The sequence below is a fragment of the Candoia aspera genome, chromosome 5 (assembly GCF_035149785.1).
Source record: "Candoia aspera isolate rCanAsp1 chromosome 5, rCanAsp1.hap2, whole genome shotgun sequence".
Taxonomy (NCBI): Eukaryota; Metazoa; Chordata; class Lepidosauria; order Squamata; family Boidae; genus Candoia; species Candoia aspera.
This window is the reverse complement of record NC_086157.1, coordinates 32,154,708-32,175,715: the sequence shown is the minus strand read 5'-3', so window position 1 is coordinate 32,175,715 and position 21,008 is coordinate 32,154,708. Positions and strand designations below refer to the sequence as shown.

Here is a 21,008-nt window from a genome sequence, read left to right as displayed (position 1 = left end):
TTTCATTTATGTAGCAAATATAAATCCATAATTTGGTCATGAGAATTTCTTAAACATAATGTTTAGGCAGGCTGGTGCTAGATCCTGGGTTCAACAAAATGTTACTATGACAAGAATATTGCTCAATGGGAAAATATGCTATTGGCTGGGATCTGCAATTTACTTTTTGTCACAGTAGTTAACAGTCACATTGTGTGAAAGCTGTGCAAGGCAGCCTCTCCGATCTTCCCGTTTGCCTTTCTTATTGCAGAGAGCCTCCCTTCCCATCCTGTTTCAGAGAGTTTATTAACTGGCAGAAGTAGCTTTCAGGCTGAGAGAAAATCCAAGGCACTGTAAGCAACTGGAATTATGTGCCCCTGACCCACCCACCAACCCCTTTTCCAAGTACTTGATGAAATTTCTCAGTTGACTTGGGTTCTCTGACCACATAGGTAATCTATAGGAAACTTATAAAAAGTGAAATTCATTTTTATGTAATTAAATAGCAGTAGGTCAGAAGTTTGAAATGCTTTTCAATATGCTTGAAATGTCTTTCATTTTGTATAGGCAGTTTTTCAGGTGCAATTAAACTTTGGTTATATCAAAGTCATTCTTTTGGTCACTCTTTTTCTCTTTCACACTTCCTTTCCCTGCATTCTAAAACAGGGACAATTTTAAAAAGGGGAACGAAAAACACTGTGGTCTCTAATCGCAGCTGAAGAATTGTTGTTAGAGATTAAATAGGATGTATTTGGATGGTTAACTTTACAGAAAGCTAACTAAAGACTGTTTGGTGTTAATAGCCTTTTCCCCAAGAAGAAGAACTTGATGTGTAGCATTATTACTAGACTTTGTTTATTACATAATTGCTCTTTAAACAATAGATATTGCTTGAACAGTCAATATCTAGAACCTGTACTTTCTGCTTTCCAGAAAGCTTTCTTTTAAAAAAAACAACTGGATCGTTTTATTTAAAATATATTTTGTAACCTTCCCTAATGTGGAACCCTGAGAGAATGTTGGGATTTTAGATTTTGGAATTTCCAGCCAACATGGACTTTGGCTTGGAATTATGGGAATTGCAGTTATAATATATCCCAAGGTAGGGGAGGCTGCTATATAAAAATATTTATATCCATCCATCATGATACATTCAATTTGATGTATTTGCAGGAAAAGTAGCAATATTGAAGGAAGATTTGCAGAAATACCATAATCGTGACACTTGGTTTCAACTGCAACATGTTGATGCTGATTCAGAAGTACAGGTGAGATTGTCTCTTCCATGGTCTTCATAGTTATGGTGGCTGTAACAATTAAAATAGAGTAGTGGTTGGATTCCATTATTTTTGTTGCTAAAAATATTATAGATACATATAACTTGCATGGAGGATGTTTCAGGCAGTGCCTGTATAATCACATCTGTACATGTATTCCAAGAAGTTAATTTTATAAAAAGTTGCTGTGTTGTAATAAACATATTTTAACTTGGCATTGGTATCTGCAGAAACCACCATATTTCCTTCCGAATGGAAAGAGGAAATATTACAAAGTCTCAGATAATTTGTTTATTTTTGTTAAATGGCAGCTATTGTTTGCAAGTGATATTCAGTATTATATAGAATAACATTTGCAGTTTACTTTATAAGGCTATTGAGTGAAATTAATTCACTTGATACTGAGACACCTTCGTGTAGATGCTAGACAAATCTGCTTTTTCTAGAGGGGGTTGGAAGTATACAGCCACTCCAAAGTCACCCTTGTCTCACCTGAAGATGGTGGGGCATCCAGAAGTCTTCAAAGATTATCTCTATACATGGGCATGTTTAGAAATGTCATTGTGCCCATACCCAAGCAGAAGATAGAGATATCTAGTCTTGACATACAGTAATAGGAAATTATGATAAGATCTACAATGTCAGAACAGACCAGGAATCAATCCACAGTTAGATCCTTGTTTATTTAACAAATGTTTAAACAAACCATAATTCCCTGATTTCAGCTATTTCAAGGGACAGTGGGTTTTTTTTTAAATAAGAATTTTTTTAGGCTTCAAGACAGATAATAATAAAGGCAGGATAAAAATTAAATAAATAAATAAAAGCCATGAAAAAACAAAAAAAAACCTACAAAAAAGAAGGAAAACTAAAAACATGTGAAAAAACAAGAGAATTTTTTTTTCAAAGTTACAAAAAGACGTGATTTCTGACTTTTAACAGCAAGGATATACAATAATCAATCTCCATATTAACCAAAGGCACGTTATTTCTATAAATCTTTGGCACATTATAAAAATCATTTACTCCCTCCCTTTATTTTGAAATGAAGAAAAAAAAATCATATGAACCTCCTAAACTTTGCCCCCCAAAAGATAGCACTTATTTAATTATTCCCTTCCTACTACTATTCTATACATTTCTGTCTACTATAATAAAAATCAAACTAAAAATCACATAAATTGTCTGCCATTATTAGTGCAACAATTTTAATAATCTTAATAAACCCAAAACCAAAGCACTTTTTACCCTAATAATCTTAATCCAAATCCTTAAAGACAAATAACATCAGCCAAACCCTAAAATCAATCCAGATAAACATTCTTCAAGCTTTATTCCACTTCAAAATAAACCAGAGCATTTACATATCCCCACAACGTGCACAGAGCACAGATTTAGGAAAATCAAATAGCCCAACTGCCCCCCTCAAAAATTCCAACTTCTCTTCAGAAAACCTCCGATACATAATGACCCCTTCTTTTTCATGGCATTCCACCAGAAAGTCAAATTCTCTTATTGCTTGCAGATCTCTCTCTTCTTTAAATTTCTGCAACTCGACTATCCAATCTTCATCCAGCATTTCAACAGAAGTCCCAATCTCACTCTTAGAAGAAACATGTCTATCACTGTTAAATTCCTCAGTTTCATCCACTATATCCCCAACCAGATGACACATTTCAGACCTCATTTTTTCCACAATGTCCTGAATGTCTTGCATAAAAGCTTGATAGCAGTCAGAAAGAATCTGTTTAAAATCTTGGTGGAAGTCAGGAAAAAATCTGTTCAAGATCCTCCATGTCTCACACAGTAGATTATGGCACCCTCTAGGAGCTTAACCAGTGAAAGCCATAGATATGGAAAAGTTCCAAAATGTGTTTACACAAAGTGAAAGTGAGATAAGCAGACAGTTCCCAAGGGAAAGTAGAAGCAGAAAGCTGAAAGTTCAAATCAGCCGATTCAACATGTAGGAAAATGCTAATATCTTCAAATTTAGTACAAAAATAATAACAGAAAGACAATTGTTTACTCCCAATCCTCCTTAATATTTGGAAGGAGAATGAAATCCAAAACTTAAAAAAGAATTTTTAAAAGTAATCCCAAAAATAATGATAAGCACCAAGAGAACCAGCTTCTCCTCACTGTAGAAAGCCTCTCTTAGGGTACGCATACTTAAATATATATATATATAAATTTGGTGATTTAGAAATGGGGTGGCCGGTCTTAATGTCCCTTTAAGGCTACAGCACAACTTGGAAAATGATGACGTCCCTGCCTCCCAGCTATCTCTTACCAGTCAAACATGAAATGCTGTTTGTGATCTTCTGGCTACAAGCAGCCATCCGGAGAGCAAATGGGATGATTCCAGATGTTTTCCTTTATCTGGAGAACAGTCCTGGGTTTCAGGAAAACCTGCCTGAATCTGAAAAAAATTGCCATGTTGTCAGCTCTGCCTGCTAAACCTGCGGGCACAGCTGTTCAGTCCTCCATGTCCCCACTGGAAGTCTGACAGTGGGTTTTTAAATATATTTCCAAAGTATAATAATAGGGCAAGATCATATTATATGTTTTAATGCATCCCTCCTCATTTTACATTTCAAGCATACTGAGGTTGATAGCTAATCCTTTTAAAACATTTTTGAGGTATGCATTAAATGTGAAAAATATGTATTTTACAGATTAATCTCATCTTAAAGTCAACAGATTTAATATTCTCTAAAATCCTTAACTGTTGGGTTGTTAATATGCGGTATGCAAACTTTCTATACCAAAGGCCTTGCAAACAACTAAGTTCTTTAAAGTTTGTCTCTTACATTAAAAACTTTTCTCTTTTTTTCCTTTGAGCTATTTAAATACCAGTTTTTCTATGTGCAGTTTTTTCACTTATCTTGTATTTAGTAGTTTCACTGCATGTAAAAGGCTTAGATATCCTTCCAGAGGGAGGCAGACATTTATTAAATTGAGAAATTTAAAATATGAAGATCTTTTTTGTTTTTTAATTCATAATCTTGAATATGAGAAAGCTTTTTATCTAGAAGATGGGTTGATCAAGTATAGATTAGCAGGTATTTGAAATCTATTAGGGGATGTAGTAACCTTGATTAACAAGTTCTCAAAATCTGCAGTGAAACAAAAATATTGGTGATCAAAACAACAGTATTGTGTTTATTAATTACTGTGGCCTTGTTAAGAACCATATGGATATTTATCTTAAATGTTTTGAATAGTTTTAAGTATTAAAGCACTGTACTAGTTTAGCTATGGATCAGATAATTATGGCTGGAGACTTTATTCCATTTTTAGATACTTTATTAGATCATAATATTGTTCTAGCTGAATATAATATTTATACATGGAAAATGCTACAAGCTTATGTTGGAGTTTTATTTGGTTAGTTTAAAACAACTTTTAAATCCTTCACAGCAAGAGTACACTTTGTTTCCATTCCTTTTCACACTTGTTCCTGACTATTTCTTAGTATCTCCAGTGGTATCTGTAATGGTACCAAATGACCACAAGCATGCAGTAATATAATTGCACAAATCCTGCAATCAGACACTTGCACTGCAATATTCAAACATGCTTGAGCTACACTATCATTGCTGCAGCTCACAAAACCTCATAGTTTAATAACATTTGTTAGTCAGAAAAGGGTCTACCAGACTCCTGATTTTTAACATGACCAAGCTGTTTACCTAGCTGCATCTCATCTCTTCAGGAAATAAAAGACATTATTGAACTAATGAAAACATGAAAAAAAATTGGTCCTTCTGGTTCTTCAGTAAGTGGGATTATACTGGGGTTTTTTATCCTCTGTGTTAGAGATTTATAATAATGCTTTTTGAATAAATTTTTTTCAGCTTCTTTTAATGAATCTGACATAATTGGGATTCTTTTGCCAGATTTTATTGTTCAAAGGCATGCAGACTAGTGATGGTATTAGTTTTGATTGTCCATTGTGCGCAGTATGGTTTCATAAAAGGTCAGCAAGCTTCAAATGTATCTGTTTACTTATTTATAAGATCTATAAGAGACCCCTCTCACAATTTGTGACTTATTAGATTACTAATAGATATTTTAGATATAATTTCAGGAAAAGTTAAATCAACAATGATGGTTTTGAGGGATGCCTTTGATATGACACAATTCAAATTTGGGGAGCAAATGTTGGTCAAATATGTATTTCTTTTGTTACTAATTGGATTAAAATATGCAATTCTGATTCATTTGCTAAGTTTATTACAAGTAGAATTATTTCTTCTATCAAAATGCTTCAAGGATGTCCTTTAATTTAATATGGGGACAATTGTCTTCACAAGCAATCAAAGAACATTTGGGGCATAAACAGTAGTTTATGTGGATGAACAGTTATTATATGCTAGTGATGTGGTATGTTGTATTGATAATTATGAATTTCTGTATCAAAATGTTCTGATTTAGTGTGACAGTTTAGTGAATTATCAAGTTACGCAGTTAATTGGAGTGAGACTCATATATGTCTTACATACTCAAAATCTATCTACTGAAATGTGTTAAAAATTGGACGTTCAGATAGTATTTGAAGTATTTGAAAAATCTTGAAATAATTATCCAAGAAAATTATCTTTATTTGCAGAGATAATTATTTCTGATTAATACTGATACTTTGAGTCTATGGGAAAAGAAAGCAGCTGTAAAAATGAATTTAATTACAAGATTGATATATGTACCTAGAGAGATTCCCATGTTCATACCTTTAAGGTATTTCAAGCAGATTGATACCTCATATAGGAAGTTTATATAGGAACAACACATTCTTGATTTCTCTTAGCAAATTTAAGATTACCATTTGATGATGGAGTTTAATTTCCTGACTTTTACCTTTACCACTGTACATATATTCTGACTTCTCTTTCTGTATGAAATCCAAGTGATCAAGTCAAAAAACCATTACATACCCTTGATATCTTGGAAGGGGCTTGGTTCTTCTTTATTCTTTTCGATCTAATGGAATGTTGGAAATAAATTATGTAGATGGATTCAGGATTCTCTGTGAGCCAGCATGGTAACTCTCCAAACCTGAACAGAACAGAATCACATCTGGTGTAGGAGGAGAACCTGTTAAAGAAAGATTGAGTTAAAAATGGCCTGGGTCATGCCAAGGACTCTGGAGGGAAAAAAAAATCTCCAATGCATCCTATTGGGTGGGAGAATTGCTTAGAATGTTGCTGACTCCTCTATTCTAAGCCCCTCTCCTTCCTGGTCATGTGATCCAGAGTGGAGCTATTATTAAGGGCCTAGAAATAATTGTGGAAGCCATGCTCTGCATTCCTTCCCAATCTTGTTTAGTAAAGTTTCTGTGGTATTTTCAGTGTTAACAGCTGCAAGGTATATTTAGAAGAGGTTGGGATGGGAAATTTTGACTCTTATTCACATGATAAGGCCATGGAATAATATAAAATTTAGGATAATCTAATCTCAAAATTTAATTTTTTAAAATTCATGGTCTAATAAGGATACTTTCGACCAGCTAATTGCCAATCAAGTTTTTTCAAATTATTTGGCTTGTTTTAAGAGGAATTTGGTTTGTCTAAAACCTAATTTTTTATTTCATTTCTCATTTCACAACTTGGTCTAGACGCATTAGCATTTAAAACTGCTGAATTGCTATCATCATTGAACTATAGTTTGGTTTATTCCAAATCCACTGTATTATTTATAAAAAGGTAATTAAAGAATATTGTTAAAAATATATTTAGGTTTAAATATCAGATTGCAAGAAATGTAAAGCAGATTTTTAAAAAGATATTTCTCCCTTGCTATCCTAGCTTCCTCTTTTTTTCTCTCTCACCTTCTTTGTCTATTGCACTGTTAGAATTTAAAACAGAATATCCTTGGAATAATTTTATTTATACTGCTTTATAAAATACTGTGTTCTGGTACACCAAAATAGCCCTGTCAGCTATTATTTTTCCAGCATATGTAATGGCTATTAATACATGTTAAATTGGACTTGGACTTGGACTTAGATAATTTAACAGCAGAGTTGAAAACACAACATTCATAGTATTTATTTCCTCCGGGTCATGGGAGAACTTCTTTGTCTTGTGAAGTGAGTCAATATTTATATGGCCCTTACGTGTTGCCAATAATCACAATACCGTTCATACACAATTAGATTGTTGGACTTGCTTTCTTGGAGACTGCTGATTATTTATAATGTGACTCCTTCTATTTTTGCAGTAACTTACAAAAAAAAGTACTTAATTAGGGACATGGACTTTTAATACTAATTATAAATACTATACTATTTTTATGCAATTTATCACTTCCTCTATTTTTGCTTTGTAAAAGCCAGCTTCTTTATGTTTGGAGCTTGATTATAAATATATACTTCAAGTGGATTGCATTATGTTTTATTCTTGTATTTTATGGTTTTATCTCTCTGTGTTGTGAATTTCAGGGACAGTTTTGACCTTGAGCAGTGTAAACATTTTGGTAAATAAATACAGTACATAATTATATGTATTGTTTATTTAGTTTGAAAATTTATAGACTGCCCTATGGGTGGCTTCTAAATAATTTTAAAACATTCTAAAAACAGTGGTTTAAACGATGTAATGTGCAATTTGCAATAATTTATAGAGAGCACAGACTAAAATAGTTGAAATAAAAGGAATTCGGAATCTCCATTGCCGTCTGTCACAGTTAGCATTATAATATTAAAAGATCTGAAAGAATAACTATCTTTAGTGCTGAAAAAATAATAAAGTACCTCCCACCTTCAGCTATCACTGAAGAGGCTATATCAGAGCTGGGGAGAGGATTGGTGAGCTTACCACTGAATTATGCAAAATGAGGCTGTTTTTACTCATTAATGGTAAAAATTGCTTATCTTACTTGGCTGATCTTGAAAAAAAATCAAGCACGGACCTAGTTGGTACTTGGATGGAAGACCATTAGACAATCCTAGATCTACCTGTATAGATTGGACTGGGAAGTTAAAAAACATTCCAGAAGAGGACAGTGGCAACTACTTCCAAATTGTTGTTAAGAAAACTATATGGATGTGTCCACATTGTCACCAGGAGTTGAACTAGATTTAAGGAAGACTTTTGCTGTCCCACTTCTAATGAGATGAAGAAAGAATATTTGTATTAACATTAAATAGCCTTGCAAAGACAAGGCTTTGTAAAGACAACTCTTCCACACAATTGTGAAGATTTGATATACTTATCAAAGAAGCACCACTTGTCTGCAACTGCTGTGTCCTTTTGATGGCCATTCTTTTGAACGTAGACCCTGAGTTCAGTTTACAGCCCTCTCTTAAGCTGACACAGATCTGGACCAGGTATTGGAAGACCTGGGAGAGGGGCAACTTTCCTAGAAAATTCCAAGTTTTTCAGCAGGTTAGAGCAGAGTAAAACCAAGTAAAAACCTCTATGCTTCTTCCCTTGCTATGGGATATTCATGATATGCAAAGGGTCCATAAGATCTCCAGTATGCATTAAATTGTACATTCACAGCACTGAAGTCATAATATATAAATAGAACAAGAAATGAATTAATGATATGATGAAGTCCATATTGATTTATTGATAATGAGAAATGCAGATTCCCAAACAACTTCTCTCTGTTTTGCTATTATTTCTTGACTTAAGGAGGCTTGAACCTCATGACTGAGACATCTAGCTTCTTCTTTTCTACAAAATAAAATTGCCTGCTGTGAACAGTTCATAACAGCCACCTGCATATTTAATTACTGGGAGAGAGGATGTGGGTAGAGCATGAAGTAGACTTTTCACTGCTAAAAGCAATGGGTGAAACTGCATGCTATTGTACACAATTCCAGTGCTCACTCTGTTTTTTTATTAGGTGCAATGCTGCAGGTGCAGGTGCCCCATACGAGGCAGTTAGGCACCACCCTCCTGAGCAACCCTTGCTGGATACCCAACAGATCTGGATTCCAAAATATGCCTGTTCTGCTGGTATATCTTCACACTTTTTGCTTCCAGGCTTAAAGGTGGAGGTTGATTCCTGAATTAGCAGTGCGGAGCCATGAGCTAAAATGTGGAAGAGAACAAGCTTCTCAGTGTTTGGAAGAGAAATTTAAAAAGTCTTTTTTGGAATTGGTCATCTGGCCACAATAGTCTGTAGCCTAGCATGGAGTAGAAGGATTATGAAGTTGCTGCATACACTGGATCACTTTTATATGATCTGGACACCTGTGGAATCAGATCTGTTCACACAAATGCTACAATCCTAAGTATCAAATCCTATGAATAATGAATAATTTAAGCCAATTTAATTTCCATTGTCAGAATTGCATTGTAAGATAACTTGGTGTTTTCATAGAAATACAGTAATCAAGGAAGAAATTATAACTTCCAGTGAGCCCACTTCCTTTTTTTCAAATGCTGTATTAAGGTTTTAGTTAACCTGCTACTCCAAAATAATGCTTTGCAATTTTAGAGGTTGTAGTACCCAAAATGGGCACTACAATGTTACTTTGATTTATGTATTATACTTTTGATTGAATAATATATATTCTCACTTTTATGGTAAGAGTCGAGAATAAGAAAGGCTATTTTCAGGGGATGAGTTTCAGATCACGGGCAGAGAAGTGTAATTTAGGAGTCTATAAGTGGTTAAAAAATAGTGTGACCATAATTCAGTAGTTGCTTTAACAATGCTTGGTCAACTGATTTGCATGTATGGAGTAGCAAGCAGCAGAATTAATCATTTACAGGGTTCAGAAAAAAGTTACTGCTGAAGTGTAACCACAGACCATGTGAAAGTGAAAAAACGCTATTTCCAGGCAAGCCTCTCCCCACCCAGGAAACAAAAGGGTGTGACCATTTCATCTAATAAACAATCGTTTTCATATCACTTGTTTTCTTTGTTCCCAAAGAAATGAAATGAGATTTATTGCATGTCTGTTCAACTGTAAGAAATTTTACATTATAAACATGCTGTGGTCAGGAAGGTGTGTAGGGTTCAAACCTACTAACTGAGCTTTATTAGAATGCTCTGCCCAAGTTTTTGAACCTATTCAGTTTGCGATGCCAGTTCAGACATTTGGTCCAATATGCTAATGTATTCCTATTTACTTAGAATGGATTCTATCCAACCCAAGCAGCTGTGGGGAAATTTATATTAGTAGCCAATCATGTGATGAGAGTGAGGAAGTCTTAAATACTTTTGTTGTTCAGTAAAGTTCCAGAAATGTACTTCGACAGAGTTCGCAACACAAATGCATGTAGCTTCAGGAGAACCTTCTTTCACCTGAATGCAATGGAATAGCTTGCCTTGCAAACCAAGTATTGGAGTCTTCACATTCACTCTAGAGTGCTAATGTGGTCATTTATTAGTATTGTTCCTGTCTAAGATGGGCATAAAGCAGTCGGCCGCCAACTTTAATTGCTTACATGGCCTTTGAGTAAGTCTGCATTGCAAGTTGAATAGACGATTGGCAAACTACATCTATTTAAATTTACAACAGAAGAGAGAGGCTATGAGATAGGTCGGTGGTAGGCTACTAACGGCAGTGGGGGTGGAAGGTGGGGCTGTATTTTAGTAAATAGAAGATCGAAAGCAAGGAAGCAGGGCCAGCCTCACAATGCAACATGTACACACCCCCTCTCTCCCCCTGCCCCATAAAAGACACACCAAAATTAAAGTTTGGGGAAAAAAAGAAATGCATTGCAGAAAGTAAATTGCCTTGTGTATTTCGACTTGTTATATTCTTCCAGAATGAGCAAGTCTTAGAGTATCTTATGCTACTGATTTACAGTAGCAGTTACACTCTACTTCAGAGATTAAGGTGTTGGAGTAGGACTAGGAAGACCCATGGAAGCTGTTTGGATAACTGGGCCAGTCCACACTCTCTCAGCCATATCTGCATCACAGCGTTATTATGGAGAAAAAATGCTGCTTGAGCTCCCGGAGGAAAGATGGAATATAAATTTACCAAGTAAATAAGCAAGTTAAGTCAAGAGTTGGCATCTTTTTTTTAATCCAAGGAATACATTCTCTTTGAGATCATTTAATTATCCTTGTAATCCCTCAATTGCCCTTGTCTCATTTGCTTCCGCTTGCCCTGTTGTCTCATTGAAATCAAAACTAAAATTTCCGGTTTTCAGCACAGTTCATCTGACCCCGTAATGTTGTTCCTTTTACTTTCAATCTTTTTTTTTTCCTACTCATTTGATTTTTTATTTTTTTTCAGACAGCACAGAACATGTGCTTGCAAGAACCTCACACTGTCATGGTCATGACTCACTAGTCTGGTTTCAAGCCTCTAAGCTACACATAAAACTGTCCCTTGAGCAAGATTTGGCACAGTGGTTTTACTTCAAAGAAGTACTGTTAAAGTCCAGTGTCAGCTGCCTTAGTGGCAGCAGATTTCTCCAAAAGATCAACGGATGGGGTGAATTTCAGTGGCAGAATACACTGGTCTGCTGAGCCATAATGTCGTCTGGCAAAGTGCAAGTAGCTTCAGTTAATAAACCAGTTTGAAATAATTATTGGTTGACGTCACTATTATTGTTGGTCGCAGAGTCAGCCAGATGTTTAGACTGGATTTGGCATTTTTGTTTACCTATTGATTCCTTCCCAAGAACCTGCGATAGGCAAATGTTGTTTAATAATGTTGAAGGTATCATTGCAGGATGTAAGTTGTTCCAAATAAAGCTGCCTTTTGCAATTGACTGATGGTGATTTTGTCAATGCTGATGGGTGTTCCAGTGGTGCTCCAGATGTTTTGGAATTGCACCCAAGGCACCTATTACTATTGGTACTATCTTTGCTTTCTTTTGCCACAGTTCTATTTGCATTTTGGGTTTTTTTCCAGTTCTTTATCTTTTATTCTGCTACCTCCAGGTATTGCAACATCCACTATCCAGACTTTTTTGTCTTTCTAATCAACAGTTGTTAAGTCTGGGGTGTTGTGTGGCAGATGCTTGTCTGTTTGAATTCTAAAGTCTGAGAGCATTTTAGCTTCTTCATTTTCTATTACTTTGTCTATTTTGTGGTCCCACCAGTTCTTGCTTGCAGGCAAGTGGTATTTCTTGCATTGTATTCCAGTACAATTCCCTTATCTGCAAGTATGACTTTGGGTTGTCTTTCTCTTGTTCAACAAACCGTTATTAAAATGAGCCACAGTTAGCATGGTAGATTTATAGCCCAGCCTTGTTCCATGAGTTTAAGGTGACTTACTTAGCACTCCATCCTCCATGGGAAGTAGGTTGGGCTGACAGGGTGTGACTGGCCCAGTATCACCCAGTCAGCCCCTGTGGGTGAGGAGGAACCTGGGTCTCTTACCGGATATGTGGTACATGTGTCCTGTGCAAAGTGTGTGGGAAACAAAGTCCATGGATCCTCTTCGTCAGGCGGGCACAGCATGTGGTGCACCAAGCGGCCTTGTTCTGCTGCCTCGAAAGACACGCTGCCAAATACTTCCAATGCCTCTAGGCCTCACCAACAGCTCCAGCACCGCTGCCCCTTTGCTAGCTGTCAAACAGCTGATCAGCATGCCAAGTCTTCCTTTGCGGCCCACAATTATTTTTAATCTCTCAGTGTGGCCCTTTCCCTCTACCAGTTGTGCTCTACAAAATGTACAGTGCAATATAGTGGCTGGGGAATTCTGGGAGTTGAAGTCCACACATCTTAAAGTTGCCAGAGTTGGGAAACACTAGACTAGATGGCTGTATCAATGTTGTTTTCCTAACAGTTGACTACTGCCTTCATCCAGAAAGTTTTTTGATTTAGTGGCTTGTCCCTAGTCTTGGGATTTACTAGTGCAGTAATTTCTGGCCCACCTCCTAACCATGTTTGACCCTGTTTAGCTTCCTTGAGATCAGCCAAGGTCAGCTAGGTGCTGCTGGCCACTTGTGACTTAAAAAAAAAAGATGCTTTTAAAATCTGGTGAAACTGAAATCTGATTAGCCCAGCCGTTTGACTTCTTGAATGCAGTCCTACTTAATTAGTGTAATATATGAGTAATAATAGTACTTCCTCTTTCCTGTTTTGAAAAGGAAGGTGTTTTGAAAGAAATATGCTTTTTAATATTCTGAAGTGTCATGTCTCATGTCTGATCACTGTCAGTAAGCTTTTGAAAATTAATTTCCATGGCTAGTTTCATAGTTTCCCCCTAATGCTTGACATTTTTATGCTGCAGTTTACTTTCCTGTCGGATCTCACAAAGGATTTCACTAAATCAGAGGCAAACTCATACATGAGACACTATTCCATCACGTATAGGGATGGAAGTTGTGAAATAAATTCTTTTCTAGGGAACCAAGCAGACTTTTCTCCAGATTTAAAAATGAAGAAAATATGCAGTCCATCTCTCTGAGATATGCCACCTTTCTGAGCTGCTCTCACAATGTCCTCTCTTAATGTTAGCTGCAAATTTCCAAAAAGTCTTCATTTGAGAAGATAGATAAAACTTCCCATTTTGTCTCTGAATTATTATGTTCTTTGATGGAGTTTCTAGTCATGCAAATTAGGCTCTATTGTGTATAGAAGCAGTGTTCCATCAGACACTCTCCTGGAATTTGCTGGGAAGAAGAAGCAAGCACATACTGTAGTTTTCCATTTTTGGAAATATAAAATCCAACTGTTAAAGTCAAATCTGTTTCCATTCTTTGTGAGCTGTTTCTGGATTTTTAATTTTTTGCTTGAGGTGCTCAAAGGTTTGCAGCTATTATTAATTGGCTCAGTATAGATTATGGATTTTTCCTGGCCATCAATATGACTGCTATTTATTCTTAATTTACAGGCAATTTAGAGGAGTAGACAATCGTGTTCTTTGTTTAAACTAGTGAGCCAAAGTAGCCTGGTTATTTCTCTTCAAACCTTATCTGTCGTTGATTTCCTTCCTTCCATTATTTATTTGCTAGGCTGATTGAAGCTGAATTACAAGACATGGGATTTTACATTATCCATAGATAATCTCTATATTTTAATAATTTTTTAACAATCATATACATGTAATCTTAATTTTCGTAATTCTACATTTCAGGGAAAGGTCCATCTAGAATTGAGGCTAAGTGAAGTCATAACGGATACTGGTGTAATTTGTCATAAACTTGCTACACGGTATGTATCTCTCATTTGGTAGTATTTACCTACACTGTTGTTTCAATGACTGTGAATATATATCTTAATATATGTCAAAGGTAAATAGGAATACACCTTCTAAATAACCTGGCTGAAGTACAAACAGCCAGCTCCAAGACTCAAGCAGGATTGTCCACTAGCTTTTTCATGAACATGAGAAACTATCTTTTCGGATGGTTCAAAAACTGTTAGTGTGATAGGGTGAGTAGAAAATATCTACTGAATGAGTAGCCAGAAATAATTCTTTGGACCCCAGCCACTGTTTATGAATACATAAACTTTGCAGAACACATTACCTATGTTATATGAATGTAACTTTGAAATGATACATTTTTTTAAAAACAGTAAACTTACATTGATAGGTATCAATAGTAGACGCTGCCTAAATTTTACAGGCTCCAGCAGAAGGAAGATACCCTTTAATTGGCATATTAACCAGCACATAATCTATTCTACGACATAAACTGCATAGTGGTATTACGTAGCATAATACATTGCTATGTTACCGACTTACATTTTTGCATCATTGGAAAACATGTAAAGGAAGAATTTTCTTTTGACAGTGGCCTTTTTTTGGGCCTGTTTTGTTGGGGAATCCATGCTGGCAGTGAAGGAAGGCAGAATTAAAAGTGGGTAGAGGTACTTCTGTTTGCTTTCTTGACAGCCTAACTTTTTTTTTTACTCTTTCTTCATTCTGAAAACTGAATTTGAACAAAATGGACTTGAATTGTAATCACAAGCTATCTAAGCTGGACAAATGGGTGTAATTCTTTAATGGAAGTTTTAAAAAGCAAACTAATACATTTGAAAGCCCTTGTTGCTTTCATAAGTAAAGGCATTGTTGTATCCAATTTGTGATCAACAAGTCTAATAATTCACAACTTTTAGTTCAGATAATTCTCTTATTTTAACAGGAATAAATCTTTGAATGATCCTTCTTTCTCCCTCTCTTCATAGTGGTACGGGAAGCACCACTTAATCTTGACATTCATGAAAGCTAAGTGACATCGATCATATGAAATTTTATAAACACAACAACTAGTAGGACCCAGAGTTGCAGATGAGAATCCGTGCCGTCATGGCCCCACTTCCTCTCCTCCTTTTGATATGTTATGTATTTGGGCACTCCTTTTTTTATTATGAATGAAGTGGCTCAGTATCTAGAATGGGTGTGAAAATCTAGTTCAATTAACAGAAAGATAAGCCTGGGAAGTGAGTACAATAGGGCACTTGGGAGCCCAGAAGTGTAAAGCTTTACTTAAACAATGCACTCATGCAAAATAAAGAAACCATGGGCAACATGCTGCATGGCCACATGTACTCTTGTTGATTTCTAGAGTGTTTTATTTTCATCAGCAAAGATATTTTGATACAAGCTTTTTCTCTAAACTACTGCTGAGGACAAATATGCCTTCGTTGCCTGTCCAAAAATGTATCCGTTTGAGAAAATATTTAAACATTAATTATCATGAAGGGGAACAGACTTCCTACCACTTAACTGATATATCTGTTTCTTTGTCTCTATATGCTATCTCTTTGTATATATTTGGAGGAAAACTACTCCGCCAGGTCATTTTCACATTTGGACTAAACTGTTTTTGGCCAGTGCATATTTAATGTTTCTAGACCCTTAACTTTATGTACTAGATAAAGAAATGCTGCGTGCATGCATGTGTTCCCTTCTGGTAGGTGCAGGTTCCCCCACTAGCTTTAACCATTATGCAAACCCCAGCATGGTTAAGACTTTCACCCAGTGCCTTGGTACCAGTCCAGACATAGACCCACACCTGTGTGATCTCATTTCACTGTCTGTATTCAGCAAGTGAGCCAGTTTTTCCAGTTCAACTGTAATGGATTTAGAATAATGCAAAAAACAATCTTTCTATTTAGAATGCTAAAGTTTTTCAGAGTTTCAAATGGACCATTTTTTCTACTAAACCTGCCTGCCCTGGCTCCTGGGCTCAAGCCAGCCTTTTCCCATAGAGGTTTGCTGTTTGCTGTTCCAGATCTTATAAATACAACGTAAGGGCAGTGGTGTGATGAAGTTGCATCTTCCCTCTCCCTGCCAAATAGTAGCCAGTTGCATTGAAATAGCAAATCTGTGAAGGAAAACTGTACTCAGAGTACTGAGGTCTGGAGCAATGAAGACAACATTGGCTTTGCTTTACACATCATTTTAGGGACCGGGGAGGGGAAATGGTGCCATGGAAATATCTAAACTTTCTTCCAGTTTCCCACTCTTTCTTTCATCTCTCCTGTTTTTTCTTCCCATTCTTGTAGCACATATGTTAATTCATTTAAGGCAAACATGCATGTTCTTTAGCTGGTTCATAGTGGGTTTGTAGTTGTTCCTTATTAAAGGGGTACATACTTGCAATATGGGTTTATGATGGATTTTTCCACATATGCATACCCAATGTCCTTGCTTGTGTGAATGAATGATCCCAGATTCATTCATATCACTTCAGATAAAATACTTCTTAAAAATATCATGAGGCATGTTTGCATAAGTGCAGCAGTACCTGGGGAAAAGAGAGGGAAAATAATTTAACTGAAGGAGAATTTTGTTTTGCAAAATGATGGTAGCACAGCAATGATGCAGTAGGCCTACAAGTTTGATTCCTGCACATGCACATTTTCATATCTTTGTAATAGATATTTCTGGGCTTCTCTGAATTTCAGCACATGTTGTTTGGGGAATGACTGATGCTTAGTACTTCTGCTTTCCATGCAGAAGATCTCATATTTAAGTCGTGACAAAGAGAAAAACCTCTCTTACAAACTTGGAGGGATAATTTAAATCCTTACTGGCAGACCCCTTGTTCCAAGTGTTCCCCAGTAAAAGATGCTTATGATACTCTATCACCAGTCAGGCTGAACCTCCTAACATCTGCTGTTTTGTACGATGGATTTCTAACCTGTCCATCAAGAAGTTCTCTCTTCATCCCAGCCTAGGAAAAACAGAGAGGAAAGTGCTTTGGAATCCCCTGGCCAGCACCCAGAAATACAGAATTTACAGAATCCTGAAACTCATAGTATAGCTGTATAATGGAGAGTCAATATAGATTACAACAGTATAGAAATACAATAAATAATTAATACAATAACCCTGATGTCTTGGACTTGGGAAGGTTTTAATCATTAATTCCCATACTAAGTCAATGAAATCTCTACAGTACATATAAAAAGGAGTTTTTTGGGAAATAAGGAACGTAGGAAAAATAAGTGAAGGCAACATTTACAGACTTGGAATTCATAATGAAATCAATATATTTATCCTAATTATTTGTTAAGCCATTTAATATTCTTAATATTCAACACATATTCAGAATTCATTACAGAGAATGTAACTGAAGCGATAATTGAAAGTTATCCTCCTGCTTGAGGAGACTGACTTGCTTTGCTGAATCCAGGAAAATGATCCACCTAGGATGTTTTGAGTCTATCCTGATTTCTAATCAGAAATTATCTGGAGGGCAAATTCATCTTCCTGATGGTTCTTAGTGGAATGTTAAAGGTACAATTTCATATTCATCAGCTGTACTATAGTATAAATGGGATTATATAGGAGAGACTTTTCTTGTAGAGAAAAGCTGAACTCCATCTACAGTAGACTCTCAGTTAACCGGCACCCATGGGGATTGGTAGATGCCGGATAAATGTAGTTTTTGGTTGCTTGAGAGTTACATTTATCTATCTATCTATCTATCTATCTATCTATCTATCTATCTATCTATCTATCTATCTATCTATCTATCTAATCTGATTTCTATAGCTGCCCATCTCAGCAAGTGACTCTGGGCGGCTTACATTATTAAGCCCTAATACCCACTAGATGGCAGCAGAGAGATACAGGCTTTTTTTGCCAGTTGCTTGAGAGTGCCGGTTGCTTGAGATCCGGTTAACTGAGAGTCTACTGTATTTATGACACTCGGTGGTGGGCAAGTTAACAGATGCTTTTGTGGCTCAGTTATACCTTACCGAAACCTAGGCATATGTCCTATTACCTTTCAGAGATTGCTGGAGAACCTGTGTCAGTTGACAGAGAAAATAAGGAACTAGACAGAATAATGGTATCAATCCATATTAAACAGTTTCTTGCAATCCCAGAATGCAGTTGCTATGAGCAACTGAATTCTTGCACTTTTGCTGCTAGCTCTTTGGGATGCAGTGTTATATTGAGATGAATATGAGCAATTTTCACAAAACCTTAGCAGAAATGAATGATTAGCACTGTATAATTTCAGGCACAAAAAGTATTTTATTCAGTATTAAGATGAAATGAGTTGAAACAAAATACTGAATTTCGGCTTGTATGTGTGTGTTTTCTTCCTCTCTCTGCCTCAAAATCAGAACATTCATTTTGGCCTGAAGAACTAACTTGATGTTTGAGCAAGCCCTCTGGTAGTGCTGGCCTCTAAAAGATGCCAGAAGTTCCCATGCATCTATCACTTTAACAGTGATTATGAAACAGAGCATTGGAGGCAATGGAAGATTTATCTAAAAATCCAGATATAGTTAATCTGTCTACATTCTCAGAGCTGCCTGCTAATTTTTTTTAAAAACCCACTCCAGCCCAGCCCATCATATCCACATTTTTGCCATAAATCAACAGAATTAATCCAGGCATAAAACATTTAAAACAATAAAAATTGCAATAAAATCATTGATTTAAGAACTATAATGAGAGTGCTAATGATAGATACCAAAGAATGCCAAAAATTTGACATTAGGATTGAAGAAACATGGTGTTGAAAGGTCAGATTTGCTAGAACGCCACTCTAATCCTTGCAGTGATTGTATTTTTTCCGTCTGCCTCAGTTGTGGCAGTCAGCTTATGAAGAGAAAGCCTAGTGTACCCTTGCCTCAAGCCCTGCGTGAAAAGAGCAGTATAAAAATGCATCATAAAGAAATAAGGACGTGATTTCCCTTTCCACCCGATATTCCTTCTCCGACACTGGGAAGTAGTAGATGAAACTTGTGAAAACTATGACAAGGCTAAGCTGTGACAAGTTGAAGATCAAAAGCCCTTCCTTCTTTGTAAGCCATTTAACCTATAAATATATGCACATTTATTTCTTTTCTTTAATGCAAACTCATCTTTTTTCATGGGCAGCTTTTTCACACGACTGTTTGCCTGCGTGAAGCTATGTTTGACATTGAGATGGTTGAGAAGTCCTTACTTTGGAGCTCTGTGTTGAACTCGTACATTTCTTAATGCATAATTTTTAGAGTTGGGGCTCTCTCCTTTGAAAGGAACCATTGCTTCCAAATGCAAATCATTACGAAGGACAGAGAAACAAATTATTGGAAGCAATAGAAAATGAGCGCACTCCAAAATCCATGCATTATAAAATGTAGTGCTGTTGTATACTAAGGGAATGCAGATGATAAGGCAAGAGATTAATGTTGGGAGGGGGGTTGTTTTGCTTTTTGTCTGTTCAATCCTCACTTCCTCACTTAGAAGACTCTACTTTATTCTGATTTATATTAATTCTGTCTCTCTGGGCTTCTCTTCTCTGTTTATATCTTATCTCTGGCTCCAACCTACCACTAGTGCAGTTCCCATGTAATGTTCATGTCATGCTTATGACTTTATTAAAAATTCCTTTTTCAGCTTTACAAATTTATGTGTAAAGTTTTGGGAAATATTGTATTATCTTTCTGTAAACTTTTTCCAAACAAAGGTGGTTGTAAGCACCCCAAAAGACTCAAATGGGTAATCCATGGCCATTCAGCTGAAAGGACCTGGGTCTGCAAATGTTTTGGAGGCCATTTTAACAGAAATTATACTTTGGCAAGAGAGATAGTCCTGCAAATAATTAGTCCAAAGCCATGGCTGGCTTTAATGGTCAACACCAAAATTTTGCACTGTGCATGGCTGGCTATTGGTAGCCAGTGAATATCCTTCAAGAGAGACTTAATATGAACCCCGTACCTTGCTGCAGTTAGCAGCCTGGCTGCCACCTTTCAAGGTAGCCCAAAGTAAAGCATATTGTAGTTGAGACAAGTTGTGTAAACATGTGAATCGCTGTTTGATAGGCTCAGAAAGAGTCACAGCTGGCTCACTAGTGGTAGTTGCACAAACACATTCCTCACTGCAACCACTAATGCAGTGACTGCTAAAGATCCAGGAGCACTCCCAAACTGCAATGTTGATTTTTCTGGCCAAGCACAATTCTCTCCAGAACAAACTTCACCTCAGTCCCAGACTCCAGCTTTTTCCTTACCAACAGCACGTTTATTTTGTCTACATTTTATTTTAGCTTGTTTGCCCTCCTCCAGCCCATTACTGAGATTAGGCAACACTGAAGATTAGGCAACGTTGAACATGATTGCTACCTTGGAATTAGAAAGTAGGAAGTAGCAGAGCTGGGTGTTATCAGCATACTGATGGCTGAAAGCTCTTTATAGCCTCCTGCAGTGGTCTCATGCTTTTTTTATTACTATATTTTTATTACATTGTTGTGAAACTTACATAATACATTATATTATTTGATACAGTGGTATTTGTACAGTATTGACTAAAGATTATTAACTCTCTAATGCAAGGTTTCTCAATCTTAGCAACTTTAAGATGTGTGGACTTCAACTTCAACAATGGCTGGCTGGGGAATTCTGGGAGTTGAAGTCCACACATCTTAAAGTTGCCAA

The 21,008-nt window shown here is 36.3% G+C and overlaps 1 protein-coding gene across 3 annotated transcripts in view; it reads left to right on the top strand.

The window, feature by feature from the left end:
* RASA3 (RAS p21 protein activator 3) overlaps window positions 1-21,008 on the top strand; it is a 139,766-nt gene that overhangs the window by 73,626 nt on the left and 45,132 nt on the right. For all 3 annotated transcript variants that reach the window (XM_063304893.1, XM_063304892.1, XM_063304891.1), the window contains 2 exons: window positions 1,153-1,247; window positions 14,257-14,333. In XM_063304893.1, coding sequence (XP_063160963.1) covers window positions 1,153-1,247; window positions 14,257-14,333 — 172 coding nt within the window. The remainder of the gene's footprint in view (window positions 1-1,152; window positions 1,248-14,256; window positions 14,334-21,008) is intronic.